The sequence below is a fragment of the Tachypleus tridentatus genome, chromosome 13, assembly GCF_004210375.1.
Source record: "Tachypleus tridentatus isolate NWPU-2018 chromosome 13, ASM421037v1, whole genome shotgun sequence".
Classification (NCBI taxonomy): Eukaryota; Metazoa; Arthropoda; class Merostomata; order Xiphosura; family Limulidae; genus Tachypleus; species Tachypleus tridentatus.
Window position 1 is genome coordinate 174286779 of NC_134837.1, and position 18143 is coordinate 174304921.

The following is an 18143-nucleotide window of genomic DNA, read 5'->3' on the forward strand; positions in this document are numbered from 1 at the left end:
AATAAAACCTACTAAAATGACAAAACTTGAAGAAACCCCGGGTTTATAAAGAAAACAAAGTACAGGTGACCATTTGTTAAAAGAAGAAAGGTATTCTAATAAAAGCTGGTAAATGATTTGCCGAATGTCAGAGATAACAGATATAGTTTTAAAACTCTATGGTGTGATAAATGTTTGGACTTGCATTGAAGTATATTAGTTAAGCTTCAAGTAGTTGTTAATGCTGTAGGACATTTTTTTTCTTGAGCATAGATTATGCGTGTATTTATATCATACTCTATCAGTCAAAGGTTTAATCAGGTACAAAGATGACAATGGAGTCTTTTATGTAGTATCAAGAGGTTGATCAGTGATTTTAAGTACCCTGGTAGGTAAGGTTTTATCTTCTTATCCAACACTACTATCTGTGGCAGTACTTGAACCTGAGAAAAATAAAAATAACTATGCGCTCTCCATTACGTATACAAATAGAAATAATGCCCATCGTGTGTAAACTACTTATTCGAAGCTTTATGCTACAATCAGCACCCCCCGTAATGCACATAATATTCCAGAATGACCATAAACTGAAATCAGCAGTTCACTACACCACTGTATATGTTAGCTGATCTTAATAATTAAACTACAGATTTTCATAAGATTTCTCAAGTAATTATATGTGTGTGTGTGTTTTCTTATAGCAAAGCCACATCGAGCCATCTGCTGATCCAACCGAGGGGAATCAAACCCCTGACTTTAACGTTGTAAGTCCGTAGATTTACCGCTGTATTAATGGAGGGCCACAAGTAATTAACACCTTGAACTCAGAGGTATAATAAATAGTACCAAACTTAACAGGAAGGTAAAAAAGTAACAGGTTTTTGATACATGAAAAATGATTATTATTTTTTTAATATGTAGGGAAATGGTGACAACAGAAATTCCAATGTAATAAATACAAAGGCCAGTTGTCTTTTAGTGACGTTCCCCTAGAATAGATGGACATAGCAGACAGCCCGATGTGGCTTTGTTATAAGAAAACACACACTTGTAGTAACGTTCTGTTAATTAGCCCCACCCCACTCCCGCTTAGATATAGAACTATATCTAGAGACATTTGATGAACAAAGCTCACTGAAGGAAGGGCTGGGGCTCACGAGTTTTTTTCTTTCATTTTTTTACAAACTTCCCATCCATTATCTTAGGTCTGGTCAGGCAAAGCTAACAGTAAAATAAATCTTTTTGATGTGGTCTAATTCGTTCTCATTTACTCTTGTAATGCACTGTGATTTCTGATTGAATACTGTACGTTAACATCTTCAATTGTGTATGTAAAACCTTAATTTTTTTTAGCATTGGTAAATACAATGAATGAACACAGGATGTTCTACATACAGTATTAAAAGTCGTCCTTTATTATCCATTGCAATAAAATCATATCAATTAATGTACACTTACCCAAACTGGTGATCTCAGCCATTGTCGCCATGGTCTTTGTAAAATAATGTAAAATGGCAAACTTATAATGTCATACAGAAGCATGAATGTTTTTATAAAATTAAGAACTAAAACTGTGCCCGTACTACTCGCCATCTTTTAAATTTCTTCGGTTTTATCGAAATATCTGTAAAAAAAAAAAAAAAAGGTCAAACATTTTGTAAAAAAATTTCAAACATACTTATATCTTCGTATTTATATACATTCAATAAAGATGTTCAGTACGTGAAGATTTGAAATTAACGTGTATATAATACACTCATTCAATACTTATACAAACTCCATTATCAAAACAAGTATTAGGTCATACAAAAAGGAAAGTTGAGTGTGCCTGGCGGCTTAACTCAGTGGTAAAGTGTGCTCGTGATGCATATATTTTGTGATTATATGCGAGCATGTGTGTGGTATTAAAGTTCATAAACTGATGAAATGAGTGACGAAAAAGAACGATAATTTATATTCTTTGGAAGAAATGTAGAAGAAATACCATGTTTCAAGAGCTCTTTCATGACAGGAATATTAAGTGGACTTGGAATTGGATTGGTAAATTTCCTGGCAACCAGTCGAATGAAGCGTTCAGCAAACTCTAGTTTTTACTCTTTTATTATAATAACTTTGGTGTACTGGTCTTATTGCAGATATAAATGGTCTCAAGATCGTTTCTACTACAGACAGATTCAAAGTGATTTGCAAAAAGCTGCAGTTCTAGAAGGTACTGAAAAGGATCCAAATGAGACTATTAAGTTAGATGAAGCATAAGTTATTCACACAATTTTGTAGATTATTGTAATTGGCAATTGTACAGTTATAGAGAAATAAATGCGCTGAAGATATAACATCCAAGAAAAAAAATCCCTTCGCATATGAGAAGTCCTGGGTTCGAATCTCGGCTCCTCCAATCCTATTTAGTAGGTTTACTTCCTTATATTTTGTAAAATATATTTGCTTTAACAAAGACTGAAACTTTTAAATGCAGCCCTTAAGATCATGAAGTTAATCTTTGAGCCTTAATATAATACATTGACTGAAATTTTCGAATTTAAAGTTTTCAAATCCGTCTTTGACATCTCATATATTATCTAATATTTCACGTCCTAATCAACAGAAACCAAAATATGCCTTCAGCAACAAAGCCAAAAGCTCTTAAACGCACTAAGGGTGACGAATTGGGTTTGGTTTGTTTTGGATTTCGCGCAAAGCTACATGAGAGCTATCTGCGCTAGCCGCCCCTAATTTTCCAGTGTAAGACTAGAGGGAAGGAAGCTAGTCATCACCACCCACCGCGAACTCTTGGACTACTCTTTTATCAACGAATAGTGGGATTGGCCGTCACATTATAACGCCCCCACGGCTGAAAGGGAGAGCATGTTTGGTGTGACGGAGAATCGAACCCGCGATCCTCGGATTACGAGTCGAGTGCCTTAACTACCTGACCATGTCGGGCCGACTAATTGGGAATTCAAGTAATTATAGTTTGCAGCCTTTGTCTGCTATACAAGAGTACTCAAACAGTTAACAATTGATGCTGTTGCTGACTGGGGTAAAATCACAATTGCTTTAGTGTAGCTTTGCGCTTAATAAAAATAAGCTTTCTATTTTATTTTACGGTTAAAAATAAGAAATAAATAAATATTTATGTAATTTATTAGCGAAAGTATAAATAAAAATGAATAATTTTGTTATTCCGTAAGTATTTGGATTTTATGTACAAGAAAAGGTTAAAATTATAATGATATACATTACTCTGCCAAAAATATTCATACAATTTATAAACGTATAACGATACCTAACATATGTAATATAGAAAATTATTTGATGTAATCTAGGTGGGAAAAATGTCAATATTTCAAGTTCTGTGTGTGTGTGAAGTTCTAGATTTAGGTGATTATTTAATTAAAAGTATTAAAAGTTTAATTCAATCGCAGTTAAGAGAATATATGAGCTTTCAATCTATACCTCAAGAGAAAACAATAGTCGTGAAAGTAAGGTTTGAATACGAATACTGATATATAAAACCATCGTTTTGTCTCTTACAATTTTTTTTTCATTCTGCTTGATAATACGGTAACAAACCTGTGTGCTATAGTTATCATACTAAACGAGAATTATCTCAAATTTAGAGGCAAACAAATAATTTAATTTATTCTTCTGCCATTATGTAAAACAGTGGTTCCCAATTATTTCGGTCCGGCATGTCCAGGTGGTTAAAGCATTCAACTCATAATCTGAGGATCGCGGGTTCGAACCCCTGTTGCAACAAACATGCTCACCCTTTCAGCCATGGGGGCGTTATGATGTGCGGTCAATCCCACTATTCGTTGGTAAAGAGTAGCCCAAGAGTTGGCAATGGGTGGTGATGACTAGCTTCCTTCCCTCAAGTTTTATATTGCTAAATTATGGACTGCTAGCTTAGATAGCCCTCGTTTGGCTTTGTACGAAATTCAAACCAAACCAAATTCTTTTCGACACTAGGTCACTTCAGATTATGATCATAAAGCCAAATGCCGATTCTGAGATTTTGGTGAATACATTAGTTCATATACTAAGCCTAGAACTTTCTATAAACAGCAGAAAAAATTCAGAAGAGTTGAGTAACATGACTTGAATTCACAACAGTTTAACTACGCAACAAATGATTCGTAAATTATGTAAGCATATCTGCGATAAATATCGCTTTTAACAAATATTACATTTAACAGTAGCGCTTTTTTAACTATCTGAATTATAACTCTCTTAAACGAAACAGTTGTATATAACTAAGAAGTTTCATGAGGTAAACACATATAAATAAGTATCTTATATATAACTACGATATATCTAAGTCAATCCTGAATTTTTTAAATTTTTCTTGAAATGTGCTGACGTAATATTCATTTTCATTGTATCGAATCAGATTCAGTGGAGGTTAATGAAGCTCTTATCTTGCCATTTTATGTGCGTGGATTGGTGGATTCAGAGTAGAGTTTTAACCATATATATGTGAGAAAATTAACATATAGTTTACCAGTCTTATATTGTATGAAGGTTAGCTAAACTTCAATTATTTTATGAAGTTTAATAAAGTTTGGAATAATATTTGTGCGCTTGAGGTTTAATAAAGTTTTAACCACGTACGCGTGTGAGGATTTTCGCGTTTTTGCCAGTCTGTTTGTTTGTGAACGATAATAGTACTTTAATCTTTCTGTGTCTAAAGATTCATGAAGATTTAAATGATATCCAATTTTATGCGAATGTTAACGAAGCTTTAACCAATTTGTTTGTGTATATGTGAAAGTTAATGATTTGTTTGTTTTCAAATTCGCGCAAAGCTACACAAAGGCTATCTGCCCTAACCGTCCCTACCTTAGCAGTGTAAGACTAGAGGGAAGGCAGCTAGTCATCATCACACCCCGCCAACTCTTGGGCTACTCTTTTACTAATGAATAGTGGGATTGACGGTTACATTATAACGCATCCACGGCTGAAAGGGCGAGCATGTTTGGTATGACGGGAATTCGAACCCACGACCCTCAGATTACGAATCGAACGCCTTAACCCACCCGGCCATGCCGTGCCACTTACCACTGACTGTGCTTGTTATTTATGAAAACAAAAATTAACTGCACCTTTTTCCTATAAAAAAATCCTAAGTTCACAAACGATGCTTTTAAGAGTTGGAATATATATATATATATATCTTATTAGATGCTAGAAACAGTTTATTGCGCTTCAATGGGAATATTCATGAAAAAAACTAATAAATAGTAAAAAAAAAAAATATTCTTTCACATTATTTTTGTCGAATAAACATATTATTAACGGTAACGAGCGGAATGTTAATGGCAAACAAAGACTGTGTAGTTTACCTTTGCACAATGGACAAGAAATTCCAGACCTACCCTTGTTTAGTATTGTGTGTTAGCATTAGAGAGAATTAAAAGCAATGTAACTAGAGTTCATTACAAGCAATAATTAAAAGCATTTTATTTACACCAACGAAAAATTAACAAAAAATGAAAATTATAATCAGCGAACTAACAATCGTAAAAAGAAAACGTAATACGTAAAAATTGGTCAGTACAGTTCAAACAGAGAATTCCATCACGAATAAACACAGATAAAGGAACTTAAAATTCAGACGTACTTAATAGGACTGGGTTAATGATATTATACAAGGTTAAGGAATATTCATATAACACAACATGAGGTGAAAGAGAAACGTATAGATTAATAAATGTGTGTGTTTTGTTATAACAACGCCACATCGTGCTATCTACTGTGTCCATCGAGAGGAATCGACTTCCTGAGTTCAGCATAGTAAATCCAAAGAATTACCGTTTTCCCACCAGAGGGTCCCAAATTATCAAAAGGTTTTTTTGTTCTTCATAGGAAACATGACTATAAATTCACAGTAATTTATTCATAAGAAACAAAACAAATATTAATTTACCTGCCATAAAACATTACCGCGTGTGTGTTTTGTTATTGTAAAACTACATTTCGCTATTTACTGCGTCCAAAGAAGGTAATCGAACCCCTAGTTTTTAGCTTTGTAAGACTTACTGCTGTCTCAGCGGGGAACAAGACGTCAGTATTGGCCCTAATATATTATTAAACATTACTCTCTTTATATAGTCTCTACAGGAGATTCAGGAATTATAATAATGTATAATAATAATAGTATTCCAACCACACTATGTTCGTCACATCCATTGTCGACTAGGTATAGAATGCAGTGATACAAAACATAATAGGCTTAAGACTAGTGTCTAATCGCAAATACATTTATTATAGTTTTGATTTACCAGCTGCAGAAAGGTTTTTAACGCCATAACAAGAGGATAGGTGTTTCTTGCTTGTTGGAAAGCACAAAGCTACACGGTGGACAATTTCCGTTTTGTTCACCGCAAATACCAAAAACCAAATTTTAATGATATAAACCTTAATAATTGCTTCTGAATTAAAGAAGAGAGACTATAATAAAGAAGTAAACAGTTTTAGACAAACAAATACATGAACCACTGAACTGATTTTTTTTTTTACAGAGAATCATTCAACAGTTTTCTATTATGTAGTTATAAAAGTCCTTAAGGTGAATAATAATGTGAAACATAAGGTAAACTTCGCAGACTGGATAAGTGCATGAAGTTCACAATCAGCACTCAACAAAAATGTTAACCCTATAACTGGAATATCTCCAGTATAGAGTTTAGCGGTTGAAGGCATGCATATTTAACTAAGAGTTTTATGAACGATGACTGTTAAATTTATTTAATATATTAAAAATAATAACTTCAGAGAAAGGATGGTCCATTACAACGCTTGAAATCTGTGAATTTGAAAACTGTCCGAACAGACAGTGCATCCTCCCCGTGGCGCAGTGAGCAGTGCAAAGATTGCCTATTGTGGAGCTTTGTGTTTAATTACAGAGAAACAAACAAACTCAACAGTAGAAAATACTACACTTCTAGGTATTCGCGAATACTTCATCAGATATATATATATATATTGCAATGTTAGTGTCATATTTTTTACCCAGGTCAGATAACATCCACGTTTGAGATTTTGTCCATCAACAGCTTTCTCTTCTCTACTTATTTTATTGTGCACTGCCCCCGCTAGTACAGCGGTAAGTTTACGGATTTACAATGCTATAATTAGGGGTTCGATTCCCTTCGGTGGGCTCAGCAGATAGTCCGATGTGGCTTTGCTATAATGAAATATACACACTTTATTGTGCATAAATGAAACGTTTTGACCACTTTCAACCTCTTCCTATCAGTGTTTTTACCACAAGATAATACAACTTCTGACAATCTAAGTGTGCTCATTTCAGTTCGTGGTGTTGACGTAATAAATCGGTAAAGGAGTGGCTATGAATGACCTCAAATTTTGTCATTCGTATAGGTGATAACTGTAGTGACGACAAGTAGAGGACAAACAATATTCACTTCCATTCGTTTTTATCATTTTCTGGCAGTTTATACCAGAAAGATTAGCTTCCTAAAGCACTTTCCAGCCAAATAGATTTACAGATTTGGTTTCACCCATTCATAGTTTTTACTTTTCAGAAAAATTGTAATTTATGAAAATCGCATATTCTAAAGGGGTTATAGATTGTTTTGAGTTTTGCGCCAAGCTATACGAGGGCTATCTGTGTTGTTCGTTTTTAATTCAGTACTGATAGACTAGAGAGAAGGAAGCTCGTCAACACCATCCACCGCCAACTCTTGGGCTTCTCTTTTATTAACAAGTAGTGGGACTGACCGTTACATAATGGTCTATAAGTTGTGTCAACGAAAGTGATTAAAAAAAGTATTTTTCTTTCAACTGTAAAAGTTAAAAAATTGAAATAAAGTTTTTTTTCATAAAGTTATTTCTGGCATGGTATGTTGCTAAATGGTAGTTGCTTTTAAGAAACTCTCAGAAATTTTCATATCACTCATTTTTTCTTAATATTGCACACATTTGTAGGAAATGAAACCTGATGTTATTTGTTTTCGTTTTTTGTGGGTAACTATTGAAAGAATAATGATTGAGAATCGCAGTTTTATTTTTTGACTCTTTCACTTTTTTTCTGTAATTTACTTCATATTTTACCATATTGTTTGTCGAATATAATTAAGGATAACAAATATGACGTCACAGTGTGAGAAAAGCTGAGTTTTCTTGACTTTCGTCTGTACAAACAATTTATTCATTGCAGATAGTTTATTTTCCAACATTATATAAGAATCATTTGCAAAGTTTAATTTTGAACAGCAAAATGAATGGCAATCCTACACAATGTTGATAACAATATTATGACCAACCACAGTATTTTTTATTTATAAAATTAAGTTCAATATCAAACCACTCCACACTATGTGATGCTGGTTGTTACACATTGTTACAGATTTGAAATTCTCCCCAACACTGTTACGTACACCCAAGATCGAGATACCGAGACAGCTAAATTTGAAAACAGAAAAGGAAAAGGCAGAACACCTAAACTCAGTGATACTGATGTTAAGTATCTTCATTTGTGCAGCCTTTGGGACAGAAGGAAGACTGCCACTGAACTCAAGGAAGAGATAAAAACCATGCATCAAATGACAGAAAAGTGCCTAGATTTACAGTATCAAAAAGACTCAACGAGAATAAAATATTTGGTCATGAAGTTTTGTTAACCTGAAGATGACCTAAGAAGGTCGAAACGTTGTTATCTGCTTTATCAATAATAGTGTTAATATCCATACCAGTGTCCTGAGGTACATTAGTCCTAACGTTTTTGCACAGTACTATATAAATTATTTATGAAATATGAGCGTGTCAACATAAAATATTACCCCTGATATTCTTCACAAAACATGTTTGTACTTTAAATAGATAATACATATTATATAAAGAAAACCTATGAAAGAAATTGTCATACCTAAAGGAAAGTGCAAAGTATTGTCATTTATTTATGGTACGATAAAAAAGGCCTTAGTTGCTACATACAAGCTATGTCTGTGAACTTATTCCACTATAAAGCGGGTTTCAATACCCGTTGTGGGCATAGCACGTATAACTTATTGTATAGTTTTTTCTTAACTACAAACTATAGTTTTCCAAAAGCGTAACTCTTTAAAGATATTGTAGGGGCAATAAAACTCTTTAAAAACTGTAACACTCTTTTCAAATTTTAACCATTTAATATCTTTATTTTAAATGGGTCGTTATTGTAATCTCGATAAGAAGTTATCAAGTACTAAAAGATTAAATAAACATAAGATAATTAATAATCTTACAGATAGAAACATTGAACTATTGCAACATTGAATAGATAAAGTAACATTGCATTAGCAAAGGTTTGCCACTTTTCGCCGTAGGTGCCGCACTATGTAAATAAATTATTGTAAATAATATTTTCTCTGGAAGTATGCTTGTTATAATATAACCTTATTATCGTGCTTCTGATTTGTGAAGTTCTTTATGAACCTAATTCAAATACCGTATATATTTACCATATACTGTAACAACAAATATTCTTTCTTGTGCGGTTTTTCTTCTTTCAAATACAAATTATTATTATCGATACGTCATTTTATGACTATAATTATCCTGCACGATTTGTTTTCAGCGCAAATTTCGAAATGGGCTATTTGCGCTGTATCTACAGCGGAGATAGAACTCGGACATTTAGTGTTACATTGGTGAAAGCTAACTATCGAACTACATTAATAATGTATATTATGAACGAGTGATTGTGACAATGTTGAGCTCCCCCAGTGGCACAGCGGTATGTTTGCGGACTTACAACGCTAGAAACCAGGTTTCGATACCCGTGGTGGAGAAACACAGATAACTATTGTGTAGTTTTGTGCTTAACTTCAAACAAAAACATGGTAATGTCGGATATTGGTGTTCCCAATGGCACAGCGTTATATCAGCGGGTTTATAAAGCTGGAAATCGGGTTTCGATATCCGTGATGAGCAGAGCACATATAGCCCATTGTCTAGTTTTGTGGTCAATTTCAAACATAAACATGGTAATGTCGAATACTGGTATTCCCAATGACACAGCAGTATGTATGCAGACTTATAACGCTAGAAATCGGGTTTCACTACCCATGGTGAGCAGAGTACAACCAACCAGTTGTATAGCTTTGTGCTTAACTTTAAAACTGAATACTTGCACTAGTGTCACTTCCGTTGTGCTTATTTAATAAACAGTTCTAATGTTTATCTGCCGAAAGTATTTTAGAACAATTACAAAGTTAAGTGTTTGAGTTTCATAGGATGTGAATTTTATTAATTTAATTTCTAATGCGTAAGATCCTGTGCTCTGTTTTTTAAGAAAATTATATGCAACTTAAGAATAACTTTATTAACACTTTAAGCAAAGTTAACCGAAAAACTGAAGTTCCAAAAATTAGTAAGTTTGAAAATGGAGGAACGAAAGTATGGGTCGTTTTACATTTCTGAGTCTTTGAATCAGAGCAGAAAAAAATTGTCTTCTACAATGCAAGTTTTCAATTAATTTTGCGTTATCTCGCTCAAAAGTCAGTTAGTTAAGGTTGTTATCGTGGATTTCCTAGGAAAGTGTGTTGTCCAGCTACTTTATAAAAGTTTCTAATCGATATGATGAATACAGTAACAAACGAAGAAGTAAGATATAAAGGAGAAAAATGCTGGTATTTTTTACCAAATATTCAGGTTTAAGGCTTAAGCGAAAAGCATCGTTATAACGAAGTTGAAAACCAATACTCAAACATGCTTGACTATAAATAGTAACGAATTTTGTAGAACATGCCTTCATGTATGTATCTCTGGACTTATGAATCAGTGCATTATAATTTCTTTAAATTTTGTTTTACAAAACTGCACACTCGTAGTTAGACCGGAATTTTAAATTAGCTAGAGCTATTATTTTATTGAATTTTAATATTCATCTATGTAGGTAACTTGCTTTGATCAAAAAGTAAGGGTAAGAATTGTGTTCCATAGTACCGCATTTCAAAACGTCTATTTCTATCGAACTGTCGCGACAGAAAATTTAGGCCAACGCTCTAACTCCTGTAAGATACGTGTTATCGTGCAATGACAGCAAATTACTGGAAACAAAAATTGATTGTAGAAAAAGTATGCAAGTCAGATTCTTGCTTATACAGGATTTCATTTTAATAGACAGAATTAATTAGTACGTTAAATAAATATTCGAAAAACAGAGTAAATTAAAGTAGTTTTTAATCAAAATTTCTCCAAGTAGCACAAGATTCCAAAGTCACCATCCAGCTGACCCTGTGTGGGTGTCATAAAAATATTAAACATTGAAGGTCACAATACCATTTATCATACAAATGAACGTCAGCATATAAGCTACTTACTTAAAGAGCACGTGAGAAATAATAAACTGAGAAACAGCAAAGTTTAACAACGCACTAAACATTGCTTAAGTACTTACTTAACTGATACATTATAGAAAACGTCTAAAATGTAGAACTTACCTAAATATGTTATACCGTAAAAATTTTGAATAGCTTACCTAAATATGTTATACCGTAAAAATTCTGAATAGCTTACCTAAATCTGATACAACGTAAAATGGTCTAAATAACTTACCTAAATCTGATACATCGTAGAAAATGCCTAAAACTATAACTTAAATCTGACCCACGTGGCAAACATATGTAAACCTTACCTAAATCTATCCACTGCAGAAAACCCACGTTTATAACATCTATAACTGAGCAGATCCTAACATTTATTTAAGTACTTTTAAAGGTAAGATAGTCTATCATACTTCATGTTTTATCAAAGAACTTCCATTTATCATGTTTGTTGCCGGATTTATTCACACTTATCTTCCATTCGGCCATGGACTTCGATCACTAAGGTAATGCACACTTTGAAAATCCTAACTTGCGTTGAATATTCTTTATTAATCATTTTACAGTGTTTCATAATAGAATATGAATCAGAGGGTTCCTGGTTTGCGGCCCGTTACAACAAAAATTCTCCCCGCACTTCAGAGCTGTGGGTGCTCTATAAGAGAAGCAGTCAAAACCCCACTGTTCGATCAGGTAGTACTAGTAGAAAATTTGGAGGTAGGCGTTTTCTATTAGCTATCTTCCCTCTAGTCTATTTGTGACGGCCCAGTATGGCCAGGTAAATAAGGCACTCGACTTGTAATCCGAGGATTACGGGTTCAAATCCCCGTCACACCAAATATGCTCACTCATTCAACTATGGGGGCGTTATAATGTGACGGTCAATCCCACTTTTTGTTGGTAAAAGAGCAATCCAAGAGTTGGTGGTGGACAGTCATGACTAGCTGCTTTCCCTCTAGTCTTACACTGCTAAATTAGGGACGGCTAGCTCAGATAGCTTTCGTTTATGTTTACACAATTAAACAATAGGTGGTAGTACCTTACTTTGGTTAGATATGAACTATTCAAAGTACAAAAATGTCACTTATAAAGATTTTTTTTCGGTTAGCTATGAAATCAACAGCCATAATAAATATGTCACTTACAACGATACACCATTTCATTTTATTTTTCGATCAACAATATTAATAAAAATGTCACTTAAACATGTTATTTTAGTAAGCTACGCAATTAACACTAACAATTAAAATGTCACCTTACAGCATGATATTTCAATTAGCTGTCCAATCAACAACAATAACAAATCCAGTAAGTTAAATTTTAATACGTTGTACATTAAACAATGTATTATCTTTAATCCTCAAATCACCAACTTGGTCCATATGTTTATCATACTTTGTAATTTTATGATTTTGCCTATTACAATACTCCTGCAAAGAACTGACCTAAAATCTCGAGTAAAATTAATTTGGCGGGACAAAATGAAATAATTAGCTTCCCACATAAAATACACATAAGATCCCAGAAATAATTAGTGGGATTAAATTTAATATTGATTGCATTTTTGTTTACATTTTATTTGACTTGTATGCTATTATGCAAAAGTCTAATAGGTAGGGTCATAAATAATTCAGAAAAAAAAACATGCTTAAAAGAACTGAAGAGGTGAAGTCTCTTTACCTGTAGTTTTAAAACTAAGCAGTTATGACTCAACAATTAATAATTAAGTAACCAACGTGATTAAACAATACAGATAAATATGCTTATCTCAGAATCTAGTGAAATTTTAAAGACGGTGATGATTTATAGCTGAGAAACGTAATGATTTACAATTTGATAAAACATGCCACTTTTTATAACTTTCTTACTACACATAACAAATTACTTCCAGAATAATTCTTTGTTCCATACTTGGTAAATAGCAGCATAAATACTTTTGGATTACATAATGGGTGACTGGCGAACCACCCTACTCACCCCTAGTAAGATGATTTGAACTTCACTTAAACAAATTTTCACCCTTGGTGGCTCAGCGGTAAACTCGAAGGCTTATGATGCTAAAATTCAATGTTTAATCCCCGCTATAAAAGACAAAGTTACAAATTGCGGTGGGCATTTTAACAGGTCAAATATTCGATCTTTAACTTCGTGTTTCACGTTAACGACATTTTTTGTACTTTAATTGTCACATGCACTTACAGCATAGCAGGAATATAATTTCGTTTTCTTCAAAATGTTTTAACATAAGATGGTGGAGACATGCTTAGATACGTCTTTTGTGTTTAAGGTTACATCGAAATTCTTTAAAACACAAATTTCGAGGACCTTCATCAACATAGTCTACACTCATGCAACGTAATTATTTAATCTTGAAATTATTTCGTTTCTTTGTTGTTAAGCGCAAGGCTCCAAAATGGGATATCTGTGTTGTGTCGTAAGGCATCGAAACCCAGTTTTTAACGTTATAATTTTTTAAACTTACCACTGAGATACTAGATAGGGGATAATTATACAGAACATAATTTTAACAAGTCACCTGACCATTGGCATCACATACAAAAATGTTTTACTTCTCTGAATTAAACTGCCAACGGAGAAAAATATTTTGCTGGACATAAAACTGTGGATTGACTGGCAAAGAAAGAAATATTGGACGGCACGGTTGCCTGTTGAATAGCGATAATACACCAATCGGTACACAAATGTTAAATGTATAGCAATCAACGCTCTGCCTTTTAGGTAAAACAAAAGCCGTGAAAACAAGTATCTATTTCTGAGCGCCGCCTACCCGAAGTTCATGCTTTCTTTAGCCATACCAAAAAGTAAAATGTAGGCTGTGCTGTGCAGAGCTTAAGTCACAAGGAACAGTATAAAAGCAATGTTAAACTTTATCAAATGGACGCAGTCTGCAGGGTTTAGTGCGGAGGACAGAGTTCCCAGACAAACAATCATGCAAATATGTACTAGTACAGCTAGCAAGTTGTTTCTGTAATACCAGGATTAATGCTTGCTTTATAACTAACACATATCATTATATCAGGCTGGAGTTTATATATATGGTTAATCAGAATTATGTCTAACATCATTTACCATAGACGATGTTACGTAATACGGATAAAAGGAGAGTGTAGTACGTAAGATGTATTGGATTGTTTGTTTGTTTTGAATATTCGCGCAAAGTTGCGCAATGTTTATCTGTACCTGTCGTCTTTGATTTGGAATCGATTAAATTTAAAGCTAAAGCACCTACCTTTAGCTCTTAGGTTACTTCAGTTTAACAGTAAGATTTGGCCGCTAACTAGTATAATGTATGGTCTCAAGGTGCGGAGAGCGATTTTTTATAGACGGGATGCGAACCGCCTTCAGATCTATAGTTTAGTACGATGACCACCAGGTGGCACTCCGTCACACGAGTATAAAAAGTTAGCAACAACAGTGAACATGCTATAAATGACTAAGGTGCACTTCTATTTAAAATGGATAAATAAAAAAAGTTTGATTCTAAGAAAGTCTATCGGTAGTTCTAACAACACAAAGTAAGCCGTTAACTTGTAGTAGGGTATTAAATTATATCTCTATGCAGTTTTACAGTTGACAAAGAAATTTCAAAATTGCCTATTAGCAGAATACTTTAAGTATTTAACAAACACTGGTTCTGGTCTGCTAACGGTTTACTTTAAGCTTTCAACAAGCACTAGTTCTGGTCTGCTAGCGGCCTTGTCTGAACTTTTAATAAGTACTAGTTCTGATCTTCTAGTAGCGTGCTTTAAATTTCTAGAAAATATTGGTTCTGGTCTGCTCGCAACCTACTTTGAACTTCTAACATTCGTGATGTTAGAAAAAAAAACATGTTAGTTCACGAAGTCTGATAGAAATGAATAAAAAACTTAATATAATTAATATAATCTCCTATAACCCGAGCACTTTCGAAAGCTGGACTTTTCTTCTTCAGGGGCAAACTGGGAATGACCAGCTTTATCAACAACCCTTGTTTGTAGCTTTCGTGTTACCCCAAAATATTCAGTTTCTGTATATTTATTGTTCATATACTTCCACTTTCCTTACCTATACAAACACTGATTTTCTTGTCTATATTTCATTGTTTTTTTTAGGATATTCTCTAGATTTTGTTATTATCCTATCTTCTTTACTTCCACATAGTCGTCAGCATATTTCAAGTTGGTGTTTTGGTTTCAATCACAAGGTCTTTAACTGTATTGTTTTCTAAATTGTTCTAATTCTAATTCTACCCTGCATTAGGCATTTTAGTTAGCCTGTTAGTTTTTAGACTTATTTCGGCTATCGATCGGTTGCAGTCAGCACCATGCTTTATTCCTGGATAAGTTCGAGATATTTTAAGAGTTTTTACCTCTACAAATAATAAAAAATATAGAGATTTTCCATAGGAAAATATGAAAGTTTTTTCTTTATTTACTTTTTATTATAACCGTTGTTGTAATAATTAAATTTCTTCGTCCAAACTCTCACTTGCCAGTAGCTCAGAGGTATGTCAGAGAGCTCATATTGCTAAAAAATCATATTTCGATACTCGTGGTGGGCACAACACAGATAGCCCATGGTGTATTTTTGTGCTTAACAACAAACAAACAAGAATAAATCCTCAATTACAATTATCTTCCTATATCATTATATTTTAATAAAAATGTAGTATTTAAAACAGTAGAAATCTTCACCGACCTCCTTGTTAAACTGATCACTTGGAAAAAATATAGAACAGTTTCACCTCTCTCTGCACGTCTATAGAAAACAGAAGACGCAAGCTTTTGCCATTTTTTAAAATTCGCCTACAAAAAGAGAGAAATTGAAAAAAGACGAAATCAAACTAAATATAATATGCAACAAAAAATTAGAAATGTATCGTAAATCCCCCCAAATCTTATTTAATGTGCATAAGAGTACAAACCACTAGAAAAGACCTTATTTCAAAATTTTAAGCGGAGTTTCTTAGACGTCTGGAAGGAAATTAAAAATGTGTTTAAATGAAACAGTTATCACTAATATGACAAATATAAAATCTATCATCGACTTTCTGAACCATTACCCCGAGTTAACATCCAAGTATACAAATTCCTGAGGTGGTGCTTGAACCAAATATTGCTTTCACTAAACCTCTCTCTTTACAGAACAGAATTAATCTGTCAATTATCTCGTTCTGTTCTCCAAGGCCATAATGTGGTCCAACTAGTACATCGTTAGGATCTTCATCCATCTTTCGTGATGATGAGAAACTCACTTGAAGTAAAAATTCATTCTTAAGACTGCTGGTATGGATATTAAAACTTTAATTGAAATAAAATACAGAACAACGTTTCGACCATCTATGTCATCATCAAGTTAATAAAGAGACTATGCAACTGACCCGGCAACCCGAAGATGATCTAAGAAGGTCGAAATGTTGTTCTGTACTTTATTTTAATTAAAGTTTTAATACCCATACCAGCAGACTTGAGAATACATTTTCACTGATCTTTGCATTACAGACACTCATTACAAACAGATATTATTCTGATTTTGGCGCCTGTTTAGCTTTCCCGATACCTTTCTAGGGCTTTTTGTTTCCTTTTCTTCAAAATCAAATATAGATACAGGAACATGAATGGTTCATAAACCAAACGGTTTTGTCCCAAACTATCTTGATTGTATCTAAGATCTGCAGAATCTTTTCCATTGCTAGACATACTATATTGTAATTGCCACATCCTCTTAAATACACGTTTACAGTATTCACTCAAAATAGTTCCTGGACCTTTCCATCTAACCTCACTAAGCACTGGATACACACGTATATAGTTCATATTTCTAGTTCCATATACAGTTCTCACGTTCCTATATATATATCTTCGTCTTCATACTAAAATTCATCTTTACATTTCACATTGTTGCTCTTGTAGATCCAAACATAAAGTATGATGGGCTACACACGAACGGGCTTTGCCCGCAACCCGTCATCGCAGAATCTACATAAGAACATCAGAACTCTCCACGTGTTACATTCACGACAAATTACTCAAAAAATCCCACAACCTCCGTGAATATCTTTACTATTTTTCCAAACTTCCCGCAATTAACTATGGCTAAATGTTGCGGTAAGTCGCACGTTCCGACCCCTTTCACCCAAGAGGCACTATCAAGATAGTTTTAGGTTACAAGTGCAATGTTCATAAACCCTTCGACAGAAGTCTCATGGCAGAAACCTTCCGAGAAGTGCATATAAAGTATATATATAAAAAGAAATGTAGATGAAGAAATCTATTACTTTTTCTCTGTATATATATATGTGTGTGTGTGATAAAACAATAAACCTTCGTACAACAATATCCATTCGAAAGCTTAGAAGACGACGTTCATCAGTTTTCTGTAACAAACATACTATTGACAAAGTGTAAACATTGTAATACTACAGTTACCTCACGTGGTTCAGCGTTAAGCGTGAGACCTTCTGGCGCTGAACCTGGGTCTGAAATGGCCAGTTGGTTATGGCACATAACTCGTAATTTGAGGATTGCGGGTTCAAATCCCCGTCACACAAGCACTTTCAGCCGTAGGGGTGTGATGATGTGATGGTCAATCTCACTATTCAATGGTAAAAGAGTAGCCCAAGAACAACACTGGGTGAAATGTTTTTTTTTTATATATATAGAATGCACAGAAATTTGTTTGTAATTAAGCAGAAAGCTACACAATGGGCTACCTGTGCTCTGCCCATCATTGGTATAGAAACCCGAATTCTAGCTTTGTAAGTCCGCAGACATACCGCTGTGCCACCTGTCTGTTTGTTTATTTTTGAATTTCGCGCAAAGCTACACGAGGGCT

At 33.9% G+C, this 18143-nt stretch overlaps 1 protein-coding gene across 7 annotated transcripts in view; it reads right to left on the reverse strand.

Annotated features, from left to right (window-relative positions):
- Positions 1-18143, reverse strand: part of LOC143236609 (fatty acid CoA ligase Acsl3-like) — a 93538-nt gene that overhangs the window by 52122 nt on the left and 23273 nt on the right. For 3 of the 7 annotated variants that reach the window (XM_076474927.1, XM_076474922.1, XM_076474920.1), the window contains exons 1-2: positions 11621-12260; positions 1438-1603 (exon numbers count right to left, since the gene is read on the reverse strand). In XM_076474927.1, the coding sequence (XP_076331042.1) occupies positions 1438-1572 (135 nt within the window). In that variant the 5' untranslated portion in view covers positions 1573-1603; positions 11621-12260. Of the gene's footprint in view, positions 1-1437; positions 1604-11541; positions 12261-18143 lie in introns of those variants that run through there. The other 4 variants (XM_076474921.1, XM_076474924.1, XM_076474925.1 and 1 more) reach the window with 2 other exon arrangements.